Genomic DNA, 19,196 nt, shown 5'->3' on the forward strand with positions numbered 1-19,196 from the left:
ATCGATTTTTTTTTATTTAAATCAAATCTTTCTCCTCGTATAATACAAGTCGCGAACTGAAGAAACAACATTAGCAATTAGTATTAAATGCAAATTGTGCCATTTAAACGAAAGTATTGGGATTGAATTTTAAATTAATCCCCAATCGTTAACCGATTTCAATCCCAAATAATGTTTCTTAACCCTTTTAAATTACGGCTTTTTAAAGGTAAATTATAGATTTTCAGTTAGGCAGCAACATCATCATCCTTATTTATCCTAGGATTATGGTTTGTACCTCATTCTCTTCAAAATAGAACAGCTTGAAACGGTAACATTCATATTTTCCTATCGTGTCCTTGAAGCGGGAAATCGAGATTTATATATACATATATATTTCAAATTTTGATCCCCTGCGGACTCCCCTTTGTTAACGCACAGTTCTCAAAATCAACTAAGAAATACTAAGGGATGTACTAAATCTATGTACAAAATTTCAAGCTTGTATCTTAAATAGTAAGAGCGGGAAAAAAATATTGAACAATAAGCTAAGAACATCCCCACAATGCCCCAGATGACCCAGATGTAATATAAAAAATTCCTGAGACATCCTATTTATCCTAGAATCATGATTTGTACATCATTCTCTTCAGAAGAGAACAGATTTTCAAACCATTTAAATGTTCCCATCGTGTATCTGGGGTGGGAAAATCACGGAAAAGGGAAAATCCTCTGGATCCCCCAATGTTTTAAGGCAGAGATCTGAAACAAATCTTAAAAATACTAAGGGTGCACTAAATGTGCAAAACTTCAATCTTTTAGGTGCAAAAGTAAGCCCGCGAAAAATAATATCTTCAATATACCCCATATTCCCATATAAAATAGGAACTCAGGTAAAAATTTTCTGAGACATCCCTATCTATCCTAGGATCACGGTTCGTACATCATTCTCTTCAGACGATACGATACGATTCGTATGTCTCCATCATGTATCTGAGGAGGGAAAAATCGCGAAAACGTTAATTTTTGTTAAAAATTATCCTTTTTTCTTTTTCTTACATTTTTGCTTCTTTGGACCTCCCCCCTGTTTTCACGCAGAGATCTGAAAAATATTACGGGGTGCATTGAATGCATGTGCAAAATTTCAATCTTCTGAATACAAAATGTAAGCCCACCTAAAATAAAACTATACATAACTTTTTTTTTTTAATTATGATGTCATCATACCCTATGGGTGATATCAATAAAAATAAGTAACAACTCCTGAGAAGTCCTGCTCGAGAATCGGAGTAACTACAGCTTGAGTAATCTCCGCCCTCAATTTCGTATCAATAAAACAAGCCACTACTCAGGTCTAGACTGCTCCAAATTTATGAACGTTCACTCGCGTTTCCTCTGCGGGTGGCAGTGAGTCGTATGAATAAAAGAGGTGATTACTCATTTCTCCCATCCGCCGCGCGGTCATTTCGTTGTTTTTAACCTATGGCGTAGTATCCTAAACGCCATGGAACGGGCAAGTAGCAACGACAGCTTCAATCAAAGTGCATTTGTGGATGTTTTCAGTGGATGTTCAGTGGTACTTTCAAAGTCACAGTTACCAGAAAGTAAACGAAGGAAAGCTGAAGCTTTGAAGGCAAGTAGGCCTACAGTGAAATGCAACGAAATATCAAATATATCGACGACTGAGACACAAATCCAAAAGAGAATCTTTAATATTCGAGCGAGAATAATAATAATAATAATAATAATAATAATAATAATAATAATAATAATAAACTGGAAACAAGAAAGTAACACTGAAACCATGGGAACGAACCTATTGGAGCTGATGGATGTTGATTCGAATCCAGCAATATCAAGATTAACACGACAAGTGCATATCACTTGTTGTCCAAGGCCAGTCACGTCATAAAGCACATCCATCTGATTGCGTTTTCCACACCATGTGTTCCCTTCGCCTTGGCATAAAAAAATACATTCTCATGTATGCACCCTTCCTATCAACGTTGAGTTGAGTTGATTTTGAGTTTAACGTCCTTTCAAGTAGCAAGGCTATATGAGACTGGACCCACTGATTAACGTGGAATCCGAACCACATGAGCTCTCGCTGGGGATCGAACGCGAGTCTCCCATGCCAAAGGCATGTAACTTAACCGCTTAGCCACGAATGAGCTCTTCCTATTAGTGTATTCGTCTCCAAAATACTAGGTTTCTTTATTGCCACGTGTGTATAGTCAAGTGCTCCGATAGCACCCGGAAATGTATATTATTCTTGCCACTCTGCCTTTGCTGTTCGCATATTACGCACACTTCCGGATTTTTAGATTTCGCAATAATCGCATCCATTACACTTGTAGTTGTCATAGACACAGTACCTTGAGCCACACCAGAATCCCCTGACATTCCGGCCTGGAATCCCGGATCACTCACATAACGCAAGAAAACCCGCATCTTTTCCTCATTGCGTTGTGCACAACGCCGAATTTCGGTTGATACCCCTTTAAAAAAAATGTTGTACTAATCACTCTACATTTTCTTTCATGAACCTATAATGGTTTTGTAATCTCCATTTGCAATATTTCTATGCAGTTTACAAGTTTTTCTACGTAGCAAAACAATCATATACTCTGCCATATTTCGCACAGAGTCACCTATTTAGCTTGCTCCACAAATTTGGAGAAGTTACTAGCATCACAGAGGAGTCTTTGATTTTTATTGATATCAAACGCGGAGTAGTTACTCGGCTCGAGAATGGAGGTGTGGTTACTTCAAAAGGGCGGGGCTTCTCCGAGGTCAGCCAAAACGAGTAGTGCTCAGTTCTCTTTTTATTGATACCAATACGAGTAACTACTACACAATTGGGAATAATGAGTAACTTCTCCGTTTTATTGATATCACCCTATGTCTCGACGAAAAAAGATGTGAAAGTATATGAACCGTGTTCTACAATTCCTCCAGTCTTGGGGAAAAATGAAAAGCTTTATTGGCACTTTTTAAATCAAATAATGAAGATTCTATCTTATTGCCTAAAAATAGGTGATATAATTTAAAAGGGTTAAGCATTAAGGAAAAAAGTACAGCAATGTTTATCAACATGACACTTTATTTTCACAAAATTTACTGTTTGGCAGGAGCATATTAAAAAAAAAAAAAAAAAATTGGAACTAACTTGCAGCACGAAATACATATAAAATACATAAATTTCGCCTGAAGTTATAAAATCTTAAAAAAAAAAAAAAAAAAAAAATCGGAGGGGGGGATAGGACACGTCTAAATATGTCTCTATTATCTGGGAACAAACAGACACGCACACAAAAGAATTTTCATCTTAAATGTTGGTGATTTCCCCGTTGGAATAGTTAACGATTTAAAAACCCTACGTTACGAAAAGAAGAAAGCAGGATTGCTCCGTTACCCGTTCAAAATGGGACATTCCCTAATCATCCTCTGCATGACACTTTTTTTTTTTTTTTTTCATACTATGCTGTACATACATTTGAGTGTCATTGTATTATTATTATTACCTTCCATAATGGAAATAACAGAACAGAAACGGGATTTTACTTATTTTCATCTTCGGAATTTGATTTAAATCAACGATTTTTATTACAAGATGGAGGATCTTACTGGAAGAAATGAACTTATCTACTTCTCACTAAATGCAGTGTGGTCTGGTTGCTATTTCGAAATTGATGATCGCCGCCAACACGATAGCGCGAAGAAGAAATTGTGCCCAGCCAGAGCGTCCCTTTTAGCAGCGAGGCTATATGAGACATGAACCTACAGCTTAATGTGGAATTCGAACTACATGGGAGCCCCGGTATCCCATGTCAAAAGCGCGTATGCTAACCGCTTAGCCACGACGGAGCTCAGTGCCCAGCTAGAATATTAAAACATGGACCGTCAACGACTGAACGAGAGTAAAATGGCGGATGAGTGATTTTTCTCCTGGTTTCCAGAGGAGGATTTATTTACAGCGAACGTCAAAAGAAACGTATGTTCCGGATTGCCTACTTCCTACTGATACAGTAGCTCTATGCTGGATATTTCTTGTGCTGTGATGTGTGTACATTCATGATATTTCATTGGTGTTCTTATTACTCTGAAAGTACGAATTCTGAAGTGGGTATTCAGATGCACCCTATAGTACAGCTGTTCCTTAACAAAGGCGCAGTCTTCGAAGGTGACAATGCACCAATACACACGATTACACCTGTTTAGACGTGTGTTTGAGAATTATCAGGGTACACAAACTTTTCTTCGTCCTGCTTAATACCCTGCCTTTGAACACTATCGCGTTCGATTTAGTGCAGGGAGTCCGGCGTAGACTTTTCCCATCATCATTGACACAAGTGATTGTTGCACTGTATAAACTATTGTCCACTATTTCTCTGGAAATGGTTCATGAGTTATATTCTCAATTCTGCTATGAATACAAGCTGCACCATAGGCTAAAAGTGGTGCACCATGTTAATCCGTTTCGATACTGGACCAAAGGTCTGTTCAGGCTAATTCAACTGACAGAATATCAGCAGTCACTGCTATCAAGGCTATTGTGTCCCTGATATAAGAATGCACGCAATGAACATACGATTGTTGGAAACGGATCAACGTACTCATATTCCTTTCACACGATTACTCCTAAAACTACTTATCGCCGAGATTTTTTTCTGTGGTATCGGAGAGGAAGACTAGTGCAATGTGCGTGGAAAACGGTGATATTCAATGGTGAGAGTCGTCTGTCTTGGATATGTGTGTGTTACTAGACGTGCTTATCGGCGGGAAATTCTAGCGTGTGTTCGCATTTGCCATAAAGGACCCACACATTCTGGCATTGATCATACTGTAATAAATACAGGTATATTGTGACCAAAATATTGCAGGACTTATGACTCGCTCTTGATCTACTCACAAGAGAGGGTCACGAAGTTGCTCCGCTAAGATCCGAACTAGATAATTGTGTATGCATTTGATATGTTATAACTAGACGAATCCCAAAGTTATACGTGCCACCGGGTGGGATATCGTGAGTTACGACATATTTTGTAATGTAAAAGCTACAAAAAATCACCTGGCGGAATAGTTTGAACCGAGTCATTTGTTCGGGAATGGCTGGGTAAATGGAAAACTTGATGAACACGTATCCCATCATTTTCAAGGACAAACTTTTTGGGGTAAAAAAAACTTTGCCTCAGGGTCCTACACAAAGTTTACAAATGACAAGGGGGTTAAGTAGCACATCGTTTGAAAGCTGTTGTTAAATGAAAGAAGATGGAGCAAGTATCAACTTTCTACGACAACCCTGTGCAAAATGGTGGCAGGTCAAAATGTAAACAAAAGCTTAATTGAAAATCTATGACCACCTTGAATCCAAGATGGTCGCTTAAAACCTATATTGAAAGGATAGGCATACCAAACTGCTGAAGCTAGGAAAACCAAATTTGGCATGAATATTGATCAGTAGGTGACGAAAAGATACGAAATGTTTAAAAACGCGACCTATTGAGCTCAAAATGCCGCACTATCGAACGCATGTCTAGCTGAAACCACTGGTGTTGGAGAAGCGAAATTTGGTATTTACGTTTATGGTTAATAGCAGATATCTACAAAATATCATAGCATCATTGTAATTCAATATGGCTGCCAGCGTGAAAAATGAGTATGTATATAAATATGCTATTTCTTGGAATATTGTGACAAACCAACGAAGTTTGCGCAGCTCGATGTACTGAAATGATTTACACGCGCTTTGGTACTTCTCTCCAACCTTGTAAATGATTTTTTTTTTTTTTTTTTTTTTTTTGTATATTTGGTATTGCTTGAAATATTGTGATCAAACCAACGAATGGCATACAAATATAACTATCACGATTACGTTACAATAGAGCCCCCAACCTGACTGGTGGAGAAAGTACTTCATGTATGAACTACGTATGACAAATTAGAAAAATACCAGCAGGAAATAAACTTTTGTTTAGCAGTATGAATAGGAAGTCAGAGTTATGTGTTTATCGCATATTCGTTATATTCACGTAAATGATATCGAGAGAACCGTGACGAACGTGCATTAGGAACAAAACATATGTGTTGTTACGGAATGAAATAATAGTTGAAGTGGATCGAAATTCAATTGTTCTTTAGTCTATTGCTTCTAAATACATAATAGAGATTTAGATTTGTACTGTTATCAATGACATAGCTTTTAAGCGGCCATCTTGGATTCAACGTGGCCATAGATTTTCAATAAAGCTTTGGTTTACATTTTGACCCGCCACCATTTTGCACAAGGTTATCATAGAAAGTCAGGACTTGATCCTTCTTTCATTTAACAACAGCTTTCAAACGATGTACTACTTAATTCACTTTGCCATTTGAAACTTTTTAGTTGGAGCCTACCTGGGACCCTGTGGGGGCCCTGGGACAAGACGTTTCAACTTAAATCGTTGTACTTTGAAAATAATGCCACACTTCCTTTCCTGTTTTCACATTTATCTCACCGTTTCCGATTTATATGGGTGGCCATGGACTTTTCAATTGAGTTTTTGTTTATATTTTGGCGCGCTGCCAATTTGCAGAGGGTTGTCGTAGAGAGTCGAAACTTGGTCCATTTTCTTTTTATTTTACAACAGCTTTCAAACGATGTGCTACATACCAGGTAACCCCCCTTGCCATTTGAAAATTTTGAGTTGGATCCCGTCTGGGACCCTGGGGCAAAATTTTTTATCCCAAAAAGTGTGTCCTTGAAAATGATGAGATACGTGTTCGTCGAGCATTTTATTTGCCCAACAGTTTCCGAACAAATGACCCGGTTCAAATTATTCTGCGAGCTTTGTAGCTTTTACATCACAAAAAATGTTGTAACTCACGATATTCCGCCCGGTGGCACGTATAACTTTGAGATTCGTCTAGTTATAACAAATCAAATGCAAACACAATTGTCTCGTTCGGATCTTAGCGGAGCCACTTCGTGACCCTCCCTTGTCAGTATACGGATTCTGTTCTAGCCTTATAGATCTCCGGACCTAAGCCCTATTGAACACGTATAGGATAGGGTGAGATGCCCCTTGACCGCCAGCCAGCCTCCGTCGACAACCATCGCTCTGCTATCACAAAGTTACAGTGAGTGTAGGGCACTAATTTGAACAGACATTCATGAACACGTGTTATTAGAGTACTGTGATATTTGAACATCCTGAATAACGCGTTGGAATGTCCATGAACGTCACGGTTGGGATCACTACAATTTACCAATAACTCAAGCTGCCATACTACAAAAAGCTGAAAATAATGGAAAGATCTATGTACTGCATAGTTTTTGGTGTTGGTAATACTAAATATATGTACATTGCGACTAACTGCTGTATTGAGTGGTGCTAAGTAGTACGCCAAATAGTGTAATATGGAAAGATAGTTATGGTAATAGACCAAACGATGGTGGTGCAAAAAACGGGAGACTTATCCGATTTGCAAGACTGTCAATGTGTATCAGGAGTAACAGCGTTCAGGTTGACATGGCAAACAGAACTCGCGGCACGAGACTGTCGAACATCGAAGAGACCTACCATAAAGAACCATAGAGCTAACGCGGCACATAGTTCCTTCGTGCGTACATGGTTCTGGAATGAGTTGTTTCTACAATTACAGTCCGATGACACCCGCGTAACTGCAACATCTGTGGCCGGGCTGAAACTTCAAAAATTTTCAATCGTCGCCGCCAACGCAGGAACGCGAAAATGTGGTGTCCAGAAAATAAAACGTGAACCACTGATGACAGTTTTACTGTGCGATCAGTCATTGTTCTTTTTTTCCAATAGGTCAGTTTTATGTATAGTGAACTCCAAAAAGGCTTATACTTCGGAGTGACTACTTTTTATTGTTAAAAGTCACAGCGGCTCCTGATATTCTGTCAAAGCACGAACTACTACGTGGGCATTTAAAGTAACCCGGTGAATCCTACAATTCAATGTTTTTCTCTAACAACGACACAGTCTTCCAAGACAATACGCCAACTTACACAGCCAGACATTTCCTGATGTGGTTTGGAGAGCATCAGCATGAATTTCACCACCACCTCTAGGCAGTTCGACTTGAACATAACTGAACGTCTATGATCAGTGTTAGAGCACAGAGTCTGCTATAAATTTTCTCCTCATCATCATCGCTTACACAAATAAGTGCTGGATCGTATGAAAAATGATTTACTATTTCCCTGGAAACGATTCACGAGTTATAAGCCTCTGCACACTACTAGAAGTTGAAGGTTGTCGAACGCCATTAATGTGACACCTGCATTTTGATACGGTGTTTCCATTATTTTGGTAACTATATCAGACACTTACATGTAGCAACCTTAATTAAGGTTAATAAAAATTTTTACTTTAAAATAATGCAGATGAAATGAAGAAAAATTAAGTATTAATTACAAAAATAATAGATACTTACAAGCAACACTACAACAGAGAAACTAAGAATTGTGGCAGGGAAGCGCATTTTCCAAAATGGAACATGTGGCTCTTCTGTATTTGTAATAATGTTGATCTCCTTTTTCTTGACGTTCGCCAAGCGAACCAAATATTGTGGCCGAGGATGTTCTTCCTGAACATCGAAACCAGTCAAATCCCATCGGTGGGTAATCTCGGCTGAGTATCTTTTCCATAACTCTAAGAACATAGCAGCTGTAAAGAAAAGCAATCTTTATTATAGTATCAAATGTATTATTGAAAATCTGACTTTAAAACAGAAGTGCAAGTTCTACTTTATCACAGATACAAACTGGCACATTGTTTTAAAATTAACAAACGCTCACCCATTATGTGTCCTGGGAATCCTAATCAGATTACTGAAACTATGCAAATAGCATAATCTTAAGATTGTTTTTATATTGGTACCGCTAAGTTGTTAGTGAGGGTAGTGCTAAACATTTAAAAAACTTAAGTCTTTTTTTTCTCAGAAAGCCGTAAGTTGAATAAAATATAAAGGATCTGTGAAACCTTAGCTCTTCATTAGTGCTGAACTGTTGAAAACAAAAGGATCGATAGCCGAAACCTTAACAGGTGCCTTCCATTTCAACTCAGGCAAAAAAATATAAAATTGTACCATCACCATCTCAGATATTGTTGAAACTTTTTTTATAGCAACTAGACATGTTTTTAAGAGACCCATATTTTTTTGTTTTGTCGAAAAAAATTTTCCCGCCAAGTAATGGGCCATCAAAGACGGGGAGTACAATTTATGAATTGTAGAAGACATGGAAAATGGTCAACTTCGAAGCCTCACCATTCGGCTATGGAGACAAGTAGAGCTATAATTCTTGTTGTGGTATGTACATAGGGATATAAATAAACTATATTTTATTATAGTTTGGTTTGCGCATGCGTATCTTTTTGTACATAAATTAACAAATGAACGTAAATTTATCTGAAAAGTCGAAGTTTGCGAATTTTTTTCGAGCACTTCCGGTTCGAATTTTAAAATTCTGTTTTCACGGTTGGTAAGACCTGGTTACCCGCTTTCCGAAAAAAAAATTTGTATCGCTTCTGTGTGCAACCGTTTTGTCGCAAAAAATTCGAGAAATTGTAAAATTTTCAAAAATCGCCATTTTTGGGCGCCATTTTCTCGAAAACACCATCTTTTAAAATTCTGAAATTTTGTCAGATGGTTCAACTTTACATGAATAATAAACACACCAAATACCATTCTCGACCAATGCTTCATGAATTAACTGCAGCCTTTTAAAGTTAGCGAAGTTTCGTTAACTTTGATGTCACAGTTAGCAACACTGGGAACAATAAAAGTGCAATGATTTGATGATGTTTGTGGTTTACATTCATTGTGAAGAATAAAAGGTTTTCTTGACTGTTTTTTTTTTTTTTTTTTTTTTTTTCATTATTTTGATCAAAAAGGCTCTCAAATAGTAAAATGGGCCGTTTTCTTAAACCGAAATAATCTGAGGTGGAAATTACGATTGCGAAACGCACAAATTTCAAGTTCACTTACCTAAAATGGTCTTCGGAAACAAAATTTCACTGATTTTTTTATTTTTTACATGGACCAATCATTTGCTTGATTGGTGTCTAATAGCATGTAACCGTGCAGGTGCTCCATAGGTGTTGGCTCACTCACAACTTGTCCAGGATCTAGGATCTAGGGGGAAGAAACTTTTTTATTTTAAATATAAATAAAACCGATCTCAGAGTTTGGAGCTCGTAGCTCTAAGTAGCAGTATACCCCCCTTCCCTTCCAGAAGTCCGTCCTGGATCCGCCTCTGCGTAGCACATTGTCTATAGTCACAAATGCTGAACGTCCATGTGGAAGCATAAACAGCACTTCAACTTCACGTAATTCATGATTTATTCATAATATTTCTGCTACGTACCACTGGTTATCATACATATATGTATGTAACAAAAGTTCCTTTTTGCAGATTTCTTAAATCTATACTTTGAATTGCAGAAGTTCGATTTTGGGGAAAGCATGAAGTTAGTTCATGGTGACCCATTACTGCCATAAAAACTTCGGCATTTTCCGAAAGCCAAAGATGACTTCGTTGAATACCAGTTACCGGTCGCATACTTTCCCTTTTTCTTCCGGAAGTCGTCGAATTCAGTTCCAGGCAACAAAACGAGAGTAATACCCGGAGTTTGTACTTGCACTATACTCATGAATTCTTCTGCGGTTTTAGTGGGGGCGCGGTGGCTCAGTGGTAGAGCGTTCATCTCCGATTATTGGGGTCCCTGGTTCGATCCCAGATCGTGCCGTGTGGGCTTTGTCGTGGACAAACACCGTGCTCGTGGGTTTTCTTGGGGTTATCCCATTTCCTCCCACTTACTGCATTTCATTCATTTCTTATAATCAGTCTCCTTTAGCCTAACCGGCATAATCGTGAGACGTAAAACTTAAAAGATTTCATTTCATTTTTTTGTCTTCTGCGGTTTTAATACTGTGTATCTGTATTTTCCTACGGTTATGCCACGTTGCCACATTCTTTACACCTCCCCCCCCCCCTCAACACCGTCGCAGAGACCATGCATGGCCGGTTTCACTGCAAAACCACTGCTTTATTGGACCTGTCTGCATCTCGAACATCTTAAATCGATGTTTGAAGTGGGATGCAGCGCCATCAGAAATCACTGACACGGTTTGGGACATTGTAGACACTTATTTTCTCGTATTCAAACCTTTTTCTATAAAGTATATTTTCGCTTTTCTTCGAGTATTTTTAGAATCTTGTCTATGGTTATGAGTATATGTGCCGAATCGTGTGTTTTATCGTCGTTTATTACAACAAAACTGTCAGATGTTTCATATTCCGGTGATAACTCTGAATTTCACTTTGCAGAATAACAGTCCAGTTTTCAGTGAAGTCCACATGAAGTAAAAAAGGATTTGTATCTTGAAATTTTATACGGTGCTTTTCGGTAGCAATTAATTCTTGATGTAGTCATGAATTACAATTCTTACACTTAAACGAGCAATGTACGATACGAAAACAGAAAGTGTCAGTTTTTTTAACGAGATTATTGGTTTCCCATATGGCATACGTAACACTTTCATTTTCATCAGGATCAATAATTAAAGATTCCACACTTACTCCTTCCACTCCAGGACATTCACCACATTCTTGAAGAAGACAGTTGTCATTTTCTACGGATCATACTACTAAAGAAATAGGTCACTCATGACAGCTTTAATACAGGCAGCACCTTTGATTTGTAGCAACGCAGTAGCAGCTAACTTAAAATTTGCACAATACACACACACACACACACATACACACTTTCCTCGCAGGTTGCGGACTGACCCACTTTAGTCGAATAATGTAAAATTCCGAGTAACCCATTCTTATGTTGGGATTGTTCTGTTTAAAAAGTCAGTAAATTTCTTTGGAACGCGTAAGAAAACGTTTCGATTTTTTTTTTTAACATTTTGCCCTTTTTCGATCACTGTAATGACATCGCACTTAATTGAGACTTTATCTGGAGCATTCCAAATCATCATTGAGGTAATAGTTCAGGCTTTTTGTAGATCAGAATTTATTGGATGGCCATTTCAAGTAAACTTAAAATTTGTGTGTTTCGTAATCGTAATTTTCAACTCAGATTATTTCGGTTTAAGAAAACGGAGGAGTAGGGGGAGGCCCATTTTACTATTTGAGAGCCTTCTTGATCAAAATAATGAAAAAAAAAAAAAAAAAAAAAAAAAAACAGTCAAGAAAACCTTTTATTCTTCATTTAATGAATGTGAACCACAAACATCATCAAATCATTGCACTTTTATCGTTCCCAGTGTTGCTAACTGTGACATCAAAGTTAACGAAACTTCGCTAACTTTAAAAGGCTGCAGTTAATTCATGAAGCATTGGTCGAGAATGGTATTTGGTGTGTTTATTATTCATGTAAAGTTGAGCCATCTGACAAAATTTCAGAATTTTAAAAGATGGTGTTTTCGAGAAAATGGCGCCCAAAAATGGCGATTTTTGAAAATTTTACAATTTCTCGAATTTTTTGCGACAAAACGGTTGCACACAGAAGCGATACAATTTTTTTTTTTTCGGAAAGCGGGTAACCAGGTCTTATCAACCGTGAAAACAGAATTTTAAAATTCGAACCGGAAGTGCTCGAAAAAAATTCGCAAACTTCGACTTTTCAGATAAATTTACGTTCATTTGTTAATTTATGTACAAAAAGATACGCATGCGCAAACCAAACTATAATAAAATATAGTTTATTTATATCCCTATGTACATACCACAACAAGAATTATAGCTCTACCTGTCTCCATAGCCGAATGGTGAGGCTCCGAAGTTGGCCATTTTCCATGTCTTCTACAATTCATAAATTGTACTCCCCGTCTTTGATGGCCCATTACTTGGCGGGAAAATTTTTTTCGACAAAACAAAAAAATATGGGTCTCTTAAAAACATGTCTAGTTGCTATAAAAAAAGTTTCAACAATATCTGAGATGGTGATGGTACATGCTCTGCCTGAATTGAAATGGAAGGCACCAACAATATATTAATCCAATTAGGATTTCCAAGGCGCACAATATCAACTCTTTATAGAGATGGGCATGGCATATGAACAGAGCCGATCATTCAGTTCAGGACGGGTGTGATATATAAACTCAACATCTGGATGCAGACAACGGGTGAGTTTTATAGATCTCATGTATTGAATTTGTCAAATGTCATTCAATATGCAATCACAGGGTTGGATGGCTTTTAGGGTGTCTCTAATGTGTTAATTAATCCTAATATAAACGCAAGTTATCTAAAAAACACTATAGCAGAAATAAGTAACTCTACATCATTACTTCTTAAACTATTTTTTGTTAACGCCTAAAATCGAAAAACCGCAAAATGGCGGCAGCCACTGTGTCACCATGGGATGTTGTAAAAAATAATTAATTGTGGTTTTGAAGTACCCTGGTATTGGATAAACATTCATGAAAAAATTAGATTTTTTGAAGATGGTCGAGCGGCAATTTTTCTTTTTTCTCGATCACTTTGCATGGATTGACCCGGCAGCAACAATGTTCAGTACTACATTGAGTCACTATTTAAAGAAACTTATAATTTTACACTATTACAATTTATATTATTAGTAGCTGAAATGCCCGTTCCTCGCACAAGGAGGATAAGTTTATGGAAAATATTTCAACCCCTTCCCCCCTTTGAGTACGCATTTCAATCAAAGTGCAATTATAAAAACCTATAATGTCACCTTTTCCCCCACCCTTAACGATTGAGTGTGTATTTGGACAAACAGTATTGTGAGTGTCAATTCATCTTAGCGACCCCCAAAACTAAATAGAGATAAAGCTCTTCATTAGTGCTTAGCAGTCGATAATAAGAATTGGTAGCCGAAATCATGTAACGTGGGTTCCTGTCACCACGACATGGCGCGTCCTCAGGTTGCGGATCGAGGAGAAGGCCTCTAGCCTTTAGAGGTTAGCTGCGAATATACTGAATAAGCAGTCGCGGACAGCCGACTAGGAGTGGTCCTCCAGCTTGGGGGTTTGGGTAGGGCTAACAACCTAATCCTGTAAAAAAAAAAAGCACTTGTTCAGAAATATTCACAAAAGCCTCGGACAAGGACTGATAACTTGGCACCTCAGCAAAAGAAAATGGACATGAGATTTGGAACATGGAATATTAGGAGTCTTTATAGGGCAGGCGCGTTAAAATCCGTAACCAGTGAGTTAGAGAAATACAGGATGGACGTAGTAGGAGTTCAGGAAGTTAGGTGGGAAGGAAATGGATCTGAGAATTCCGGAAATTTTACGTTCTTTTACGGGGAAGGAAATAAAAATCACCAGTTAGGAACAGGGTTTTTTGTTCATAAACGTATATTACCAGCAATTAAACGGGTTGAATTTGTTACTGATAGACTTTCTTTTATTACTCTTAAGGGACGGTGGTGTGATATTATTGTTTTAAATGTACATGCCCCAACAGAAGATAAGGATGACGATATAAAAGACAGTTTTTACGAAGAAGTGGAACGGATATTTGACCAACTCCCGCGATACCATATGAAAATTCTACTAGGGGATTTCGATGTGAAGGTAGGACGAGAGGATATTTTCAAACCGATTATAGGGAACGAAAGTCTGCATAGGGAAAGTAATGACAACGGTGTTAGACTCGTGAATTTTGCAACATCCAAAAACCTAATCGTGAAAAGTACAAAATTCCCACATCGCGACATTCATAAATACACTTGGACATCACCAGACGGGAAAACACATAATCAAATTGATCACGTTTTAGTAGATAGAAGAAGGCAATCTAGCATAATTGATGTCCGGTCATTTAGAGGGGCTGATTGTGACACTGACCACTACCTGGTAGCAGCGATAATACGAGAGAGGTTATCGTCGAATAAAGGTAATATTCATTGTCCGAAAACGGAGAGATTCAATTTTAAAAAATTGGAAGAGAGCTAGGTAAGAGAGAAATACCAGATTGAAGTTTCGAATAGATTCTCGGCTTTAGAAGATTCGGAGTGCACTAGTGTTGAAGATACCTGGATTGAAATTAGAGATAGCATTAAAATTTCAGCAAAAGAAAAATTGGGACATGCGGAAATACGTAGGAATAAACCATGGTTCGACCAGAAATGCATTAAACTAGCAGAGAAGAGAAAACAGGCGAAATCACGCTGGCTACAAAATCCGAATGAAATCACTACACAAAATTTCGCAGATATCAGGCGGGAAACTTCCAAAACTTTTAGAACAAAGAAACGCGACTTTCTGAAAGCTAAAATTAAGGAACTTGAAGATAATAGTAAAAATAAAAACATCCGGGACATGTATAAGGGAATCAACGAATTTAAGAAAGGCTATCAACCTCGTGCTTACATATTAAAGAAATCTGACGGTACAGTTCTCACTGATACGGATAGCATCTTAAATAGATGGAAAGATTTCTTTGACGATTTGCTTAACACGCAACCAAAATCTACTGTGCGTGGAGAAAAGGTGATACACACCGCAGAACCGTATATTCCAGAACCCAACCGAATGGAAGTAGAAACTGCTATAAAGAAATTAAAGAAACACAAATCTCCAGGTGTAGATGAAATTCCGGCTGAGTTAATTCTAGCTGGAGGCGTAAAATTGTGGAACAAGATACATAAACTCATTTTCCTTATCTGGAACAAGGAAGAATTGCCACAAGAGTGGAAAGAATCATTGTTCCAATTCACAAGAATGCGACAAAACTAACTGTAATAATTATCGAGGCATTTCTCTTCTGTCAACATCCTATAAAATCCTTTCAAATATTCTATTAGCAAGACTGACCCCATACGCAGATGAAATTATTGAAGATTATAAATGCGGATTTAAACGGAATCGATTAACTATCGACCAAATATTTACCATTCGCCAAATACTCCAAAAAAAAAGTGGGAATACAATACCCCAGTACATCAACTATTTATTGATTTTAGAAAGGCGTACGACTCGGTTAGGAGAGAAACATTATACAACGTTCTTACAGAACTTGGAATACCGAGAAAGCTAATTAGATTAATTAAGATATGTTTAAATGAATCCCAAAGTAAAATCCGGGTAGGAAAATTTTTGTCCACGAGCTTTCACGTCGAAAATGGCCTGAAACAAGGAGATGCGTTGTCGCCATTATTATTTAACTTCATTCTGGAATACGCTATAAGGAAAATCAAAGATAGCAACCAGGGCCTAGAGTTGAACGGTATTCACCAGGTTATGGCATATGCGGATGATGTAAATTTAATAGGGGATGATAGGAGGACAATAGAAAGAAATGCAGAGATCTTATTAAACGCTTGCAGGGACATGGGTTTAGAAGTAAATGCAGATAAAACTAAATACATGGAAGTGCGTCGGGACCGGAATACAGCAATTATGGATGCGTTAAAATATTAAATAATACTTTTGATAAAGTGGATAGTTTCAAATATCTAGCATCAATATTAACAGAGGAAAATCATATTCACGAAGAAATTAAATGTCGACTAAAAGCAGGGAATTCGTGTTACTATTCGGTTCAAAATCTCTTGTTGTCGCGAAATGTGTCGAGGAATTTGAAGCTTAAAATATACAAAACGGTAATAATGCCTGTTGTTTTGTATGGCTGCGAAACATGGTCACTTACTCTGAGGGAAGAACATACACCCTCCATTCCAAAAGAAACCGAACTTTTGAAAACAAATAGTACCACTAGTGCCATCTGTTGTAATATTTTACCGGTAGATGGCGTAGTCCCTCATTGACAACTGGTATAAATGTCATGACATTTGGATGCACGGCAACAAAGTTATTGCGTTTCAACTGTCAGTGTGTTGTGTACATCGGTTGGAAAATGAGTTTCAAACAACGAGCTGCAATTGAGTTTTGTGTTAAACTGGGTAAAACTTTTAGTGAAACGCACCAAATGCTACAAAATGCATATGGTGATGAGTGTCTATCCCGTACGCAAGTTTACGAGTGGTTCAGGCGATTCAAATCGGGTAGAGAGACGCTGGATGATGATGAAAGATCAGGCCATCCCAGAACCGGATTATCGGAAGAAAACATCGAAAAAGTGCGTGAATTCATCAAACATAACAAAAAAATCGTCGGTGAAAGTTATTGAAATGGAATTAGGCATTCCTCAAACAACCGCATACCGCATTTTGACCGAAGTTTTGGGCCTTAAGAAGGTTAATTCGCGGTTTGTACCACACAAACTCACCGAAGACCAAAAAGTTGATCGAATTGCGCATTGCAAAGACATCGTTAAAAGTGCTCGGCAGGATCGAAACTTCTTGAAATCGATTGTAACTGGTGACGAGACGTGGTGTTTTGAATATGATCCCGAAACAAAGCGGCAAAGTGCTGAATGGAGAGCGCCGGATGAAGGAACACCCAAAAAAAGTCGCTTGGTGAAGTCAAAACTTAAGGTGATGCTGATTTGTTTTTACGATTCAAAAGGAATTATCCACAAAGAATTTGTTCAGCCCGGCCAGACAGTCACTGGAGAGTTTTACTTGGGCGTCATGAAGCGTTTGCTGGCAAGAATTCGTCGTATTCGGCCCGAATATCGCGAAATCGGCAGTTGGACTCTTTTGGACGATAATGCACCATCACATCGTTCGCGACTTGTAACTGAATTTTTGGTCAAAAATCACATTATTCGGTTGCATCATCCGCCCTATTCACCAGATCTCGCTCCGTGCGATTTCTATCTGTTCCCGAAACTGCATTTGGCGATGAAAGGAAAGTGGCACGCATCGATTGATGCCATTGAGAAGGCGACGACCGCCGTCCTAAAGACCATTCCAATAAAGGACATGGAGAAGTCGTTTGACAACTTGTTGGAGCGTGCAAATATGTGTATCGATGCAGAAGGGGAATACATTGCTTAATAAAAATGATTTGTTCCAAAATGTACATTGCTTTTTTGTTTTTTTAAAACGTTCGGTTTCTTTTGGAATGGAGGGTGTAGACAGTATTTGAGAACAAGATCCTGAGACGAATATTCGGATCCAAGAGGAACGGGAATGGGGAATGGCGGAAACTTCATAACGAGGAACTACATAATTTATATGGTTTACCCAACATTGTTAGGGTCGTGAAGTCTAGGAGGCTTAGGTGGGCGGGTCATGTAGCTAGAATGGAAGAAAGTAGAAACGCTTTCAAAGTCTTGACTGGAAGACTAATCGGAAAACGACCATTAGGAAGACCTAGGCGCAGATGGGAGGACAATATTAAGATGGATCTCGCGGAGATTGGAATACAAAGTAGAAACTGGATGCAGTTAGCTAAGGATAGAAGTCAGTGGAGAGCTTTTGTGAACGCGGCATTGAACCTTCGGGTTCCATAGGCCATAAAGTAAGTTAGTTAGTTAGTTAGCCGAAATCATACGAGATATTGATAGTTTTCGATTATTCTTATGTCATTCCCTTCCTACCTACATCTCTCACCATGTATGCAGAGGGGCGATAAGGTGCACTGGGAGTGCCACTATTTATCTCAGCGACCCTTAGAACTAAGAATTGGGTAGTAATATCGGTCGTTTTCGATTATTTTTAAAACCTAATGTTAGGCCAGGGTCAACTCGTGTACTGAAACTTATAAAATCGGTCCAGAGGTATGGAGGCAGTTCGAGGACAAATGTTACACTCATTTTTATTTATATAGTTTAATTTATATATATATATATATATAAAAAGTGTGTTGTGAAGTGGGCTTTCAGTTTGAGTTCTACCTTCACTGTAAATAATTTTCATCTGTACTGTAGTGAAGTTTCTACATATTCCAGTTCCTTAGCTCTTAGTGAAACTGACATTCTCACTTATCCACAAGTTCGTCAGAAAGCATTTAAAGTTACGGAAACATTCTAAACTTAGGTGACAAGGTAGTTACTGCGTTGAATTATGCTTACTTACCCCAAAATGACATAAATATGGCGAAGAACACAGTTGTAAAATTGTCGAAGAGGTATGTGACACGAGAATGAAGACATGTTTCCTGAAGTTCCCAGTAGTTGCAGAAATGATCACACAAAGGACACATCACTACTTTCACATTCTCGTTGCAAATATCTTCACTGAAAAGGAAGCAGAACTACGATCATCTTACGCCGACATATTACTATTACTAATAGTAATAATAATTACCCATATCACTATGTTTCAATATGCAATTAACATATTTACAATGTTGATTGACAAAGTAAAGTACTTATC

The 19,196-nt window shown here is 38.0% G+C and overlaps 1 protein-coding gene across 1 annotated transcript in view; it reads right to left on the minus strand.

Moving 5' to 3' along the window:
• The window catches only part of LOC145662664 (anoctamin-1-like), a gene marked incomplete in the record, with an annotated part of 119,385 nt that overhangs the window by 43,149 nt on the left and 57,040 nt on the right, over window positions 1-19,196 (minus strand). The window contains 2 exon segments of the mRNA XM_081728465.1: window positions 8,422-8,654; window positions 18,897-19,057. Of these exon segments, the coding sequence (XP_081584591.1) occupies window positions 8,422-8,654; window positions 18,897-19,057 (394 nt within the window).

Source organism: Thermobia domestica, chromosome 10 (assembly GCF_964235325.1).
Source record: "Thermobia domestica chromosome 10, izTheDome1.hap1.1, whole genome shotgun sequence".
Lineage (NCBI taxonomy): Eukaryota > Metazoa > Arthropoda > Insecta > Zygentoma > Lepismatidae > Thermobia > Thermobia domestica.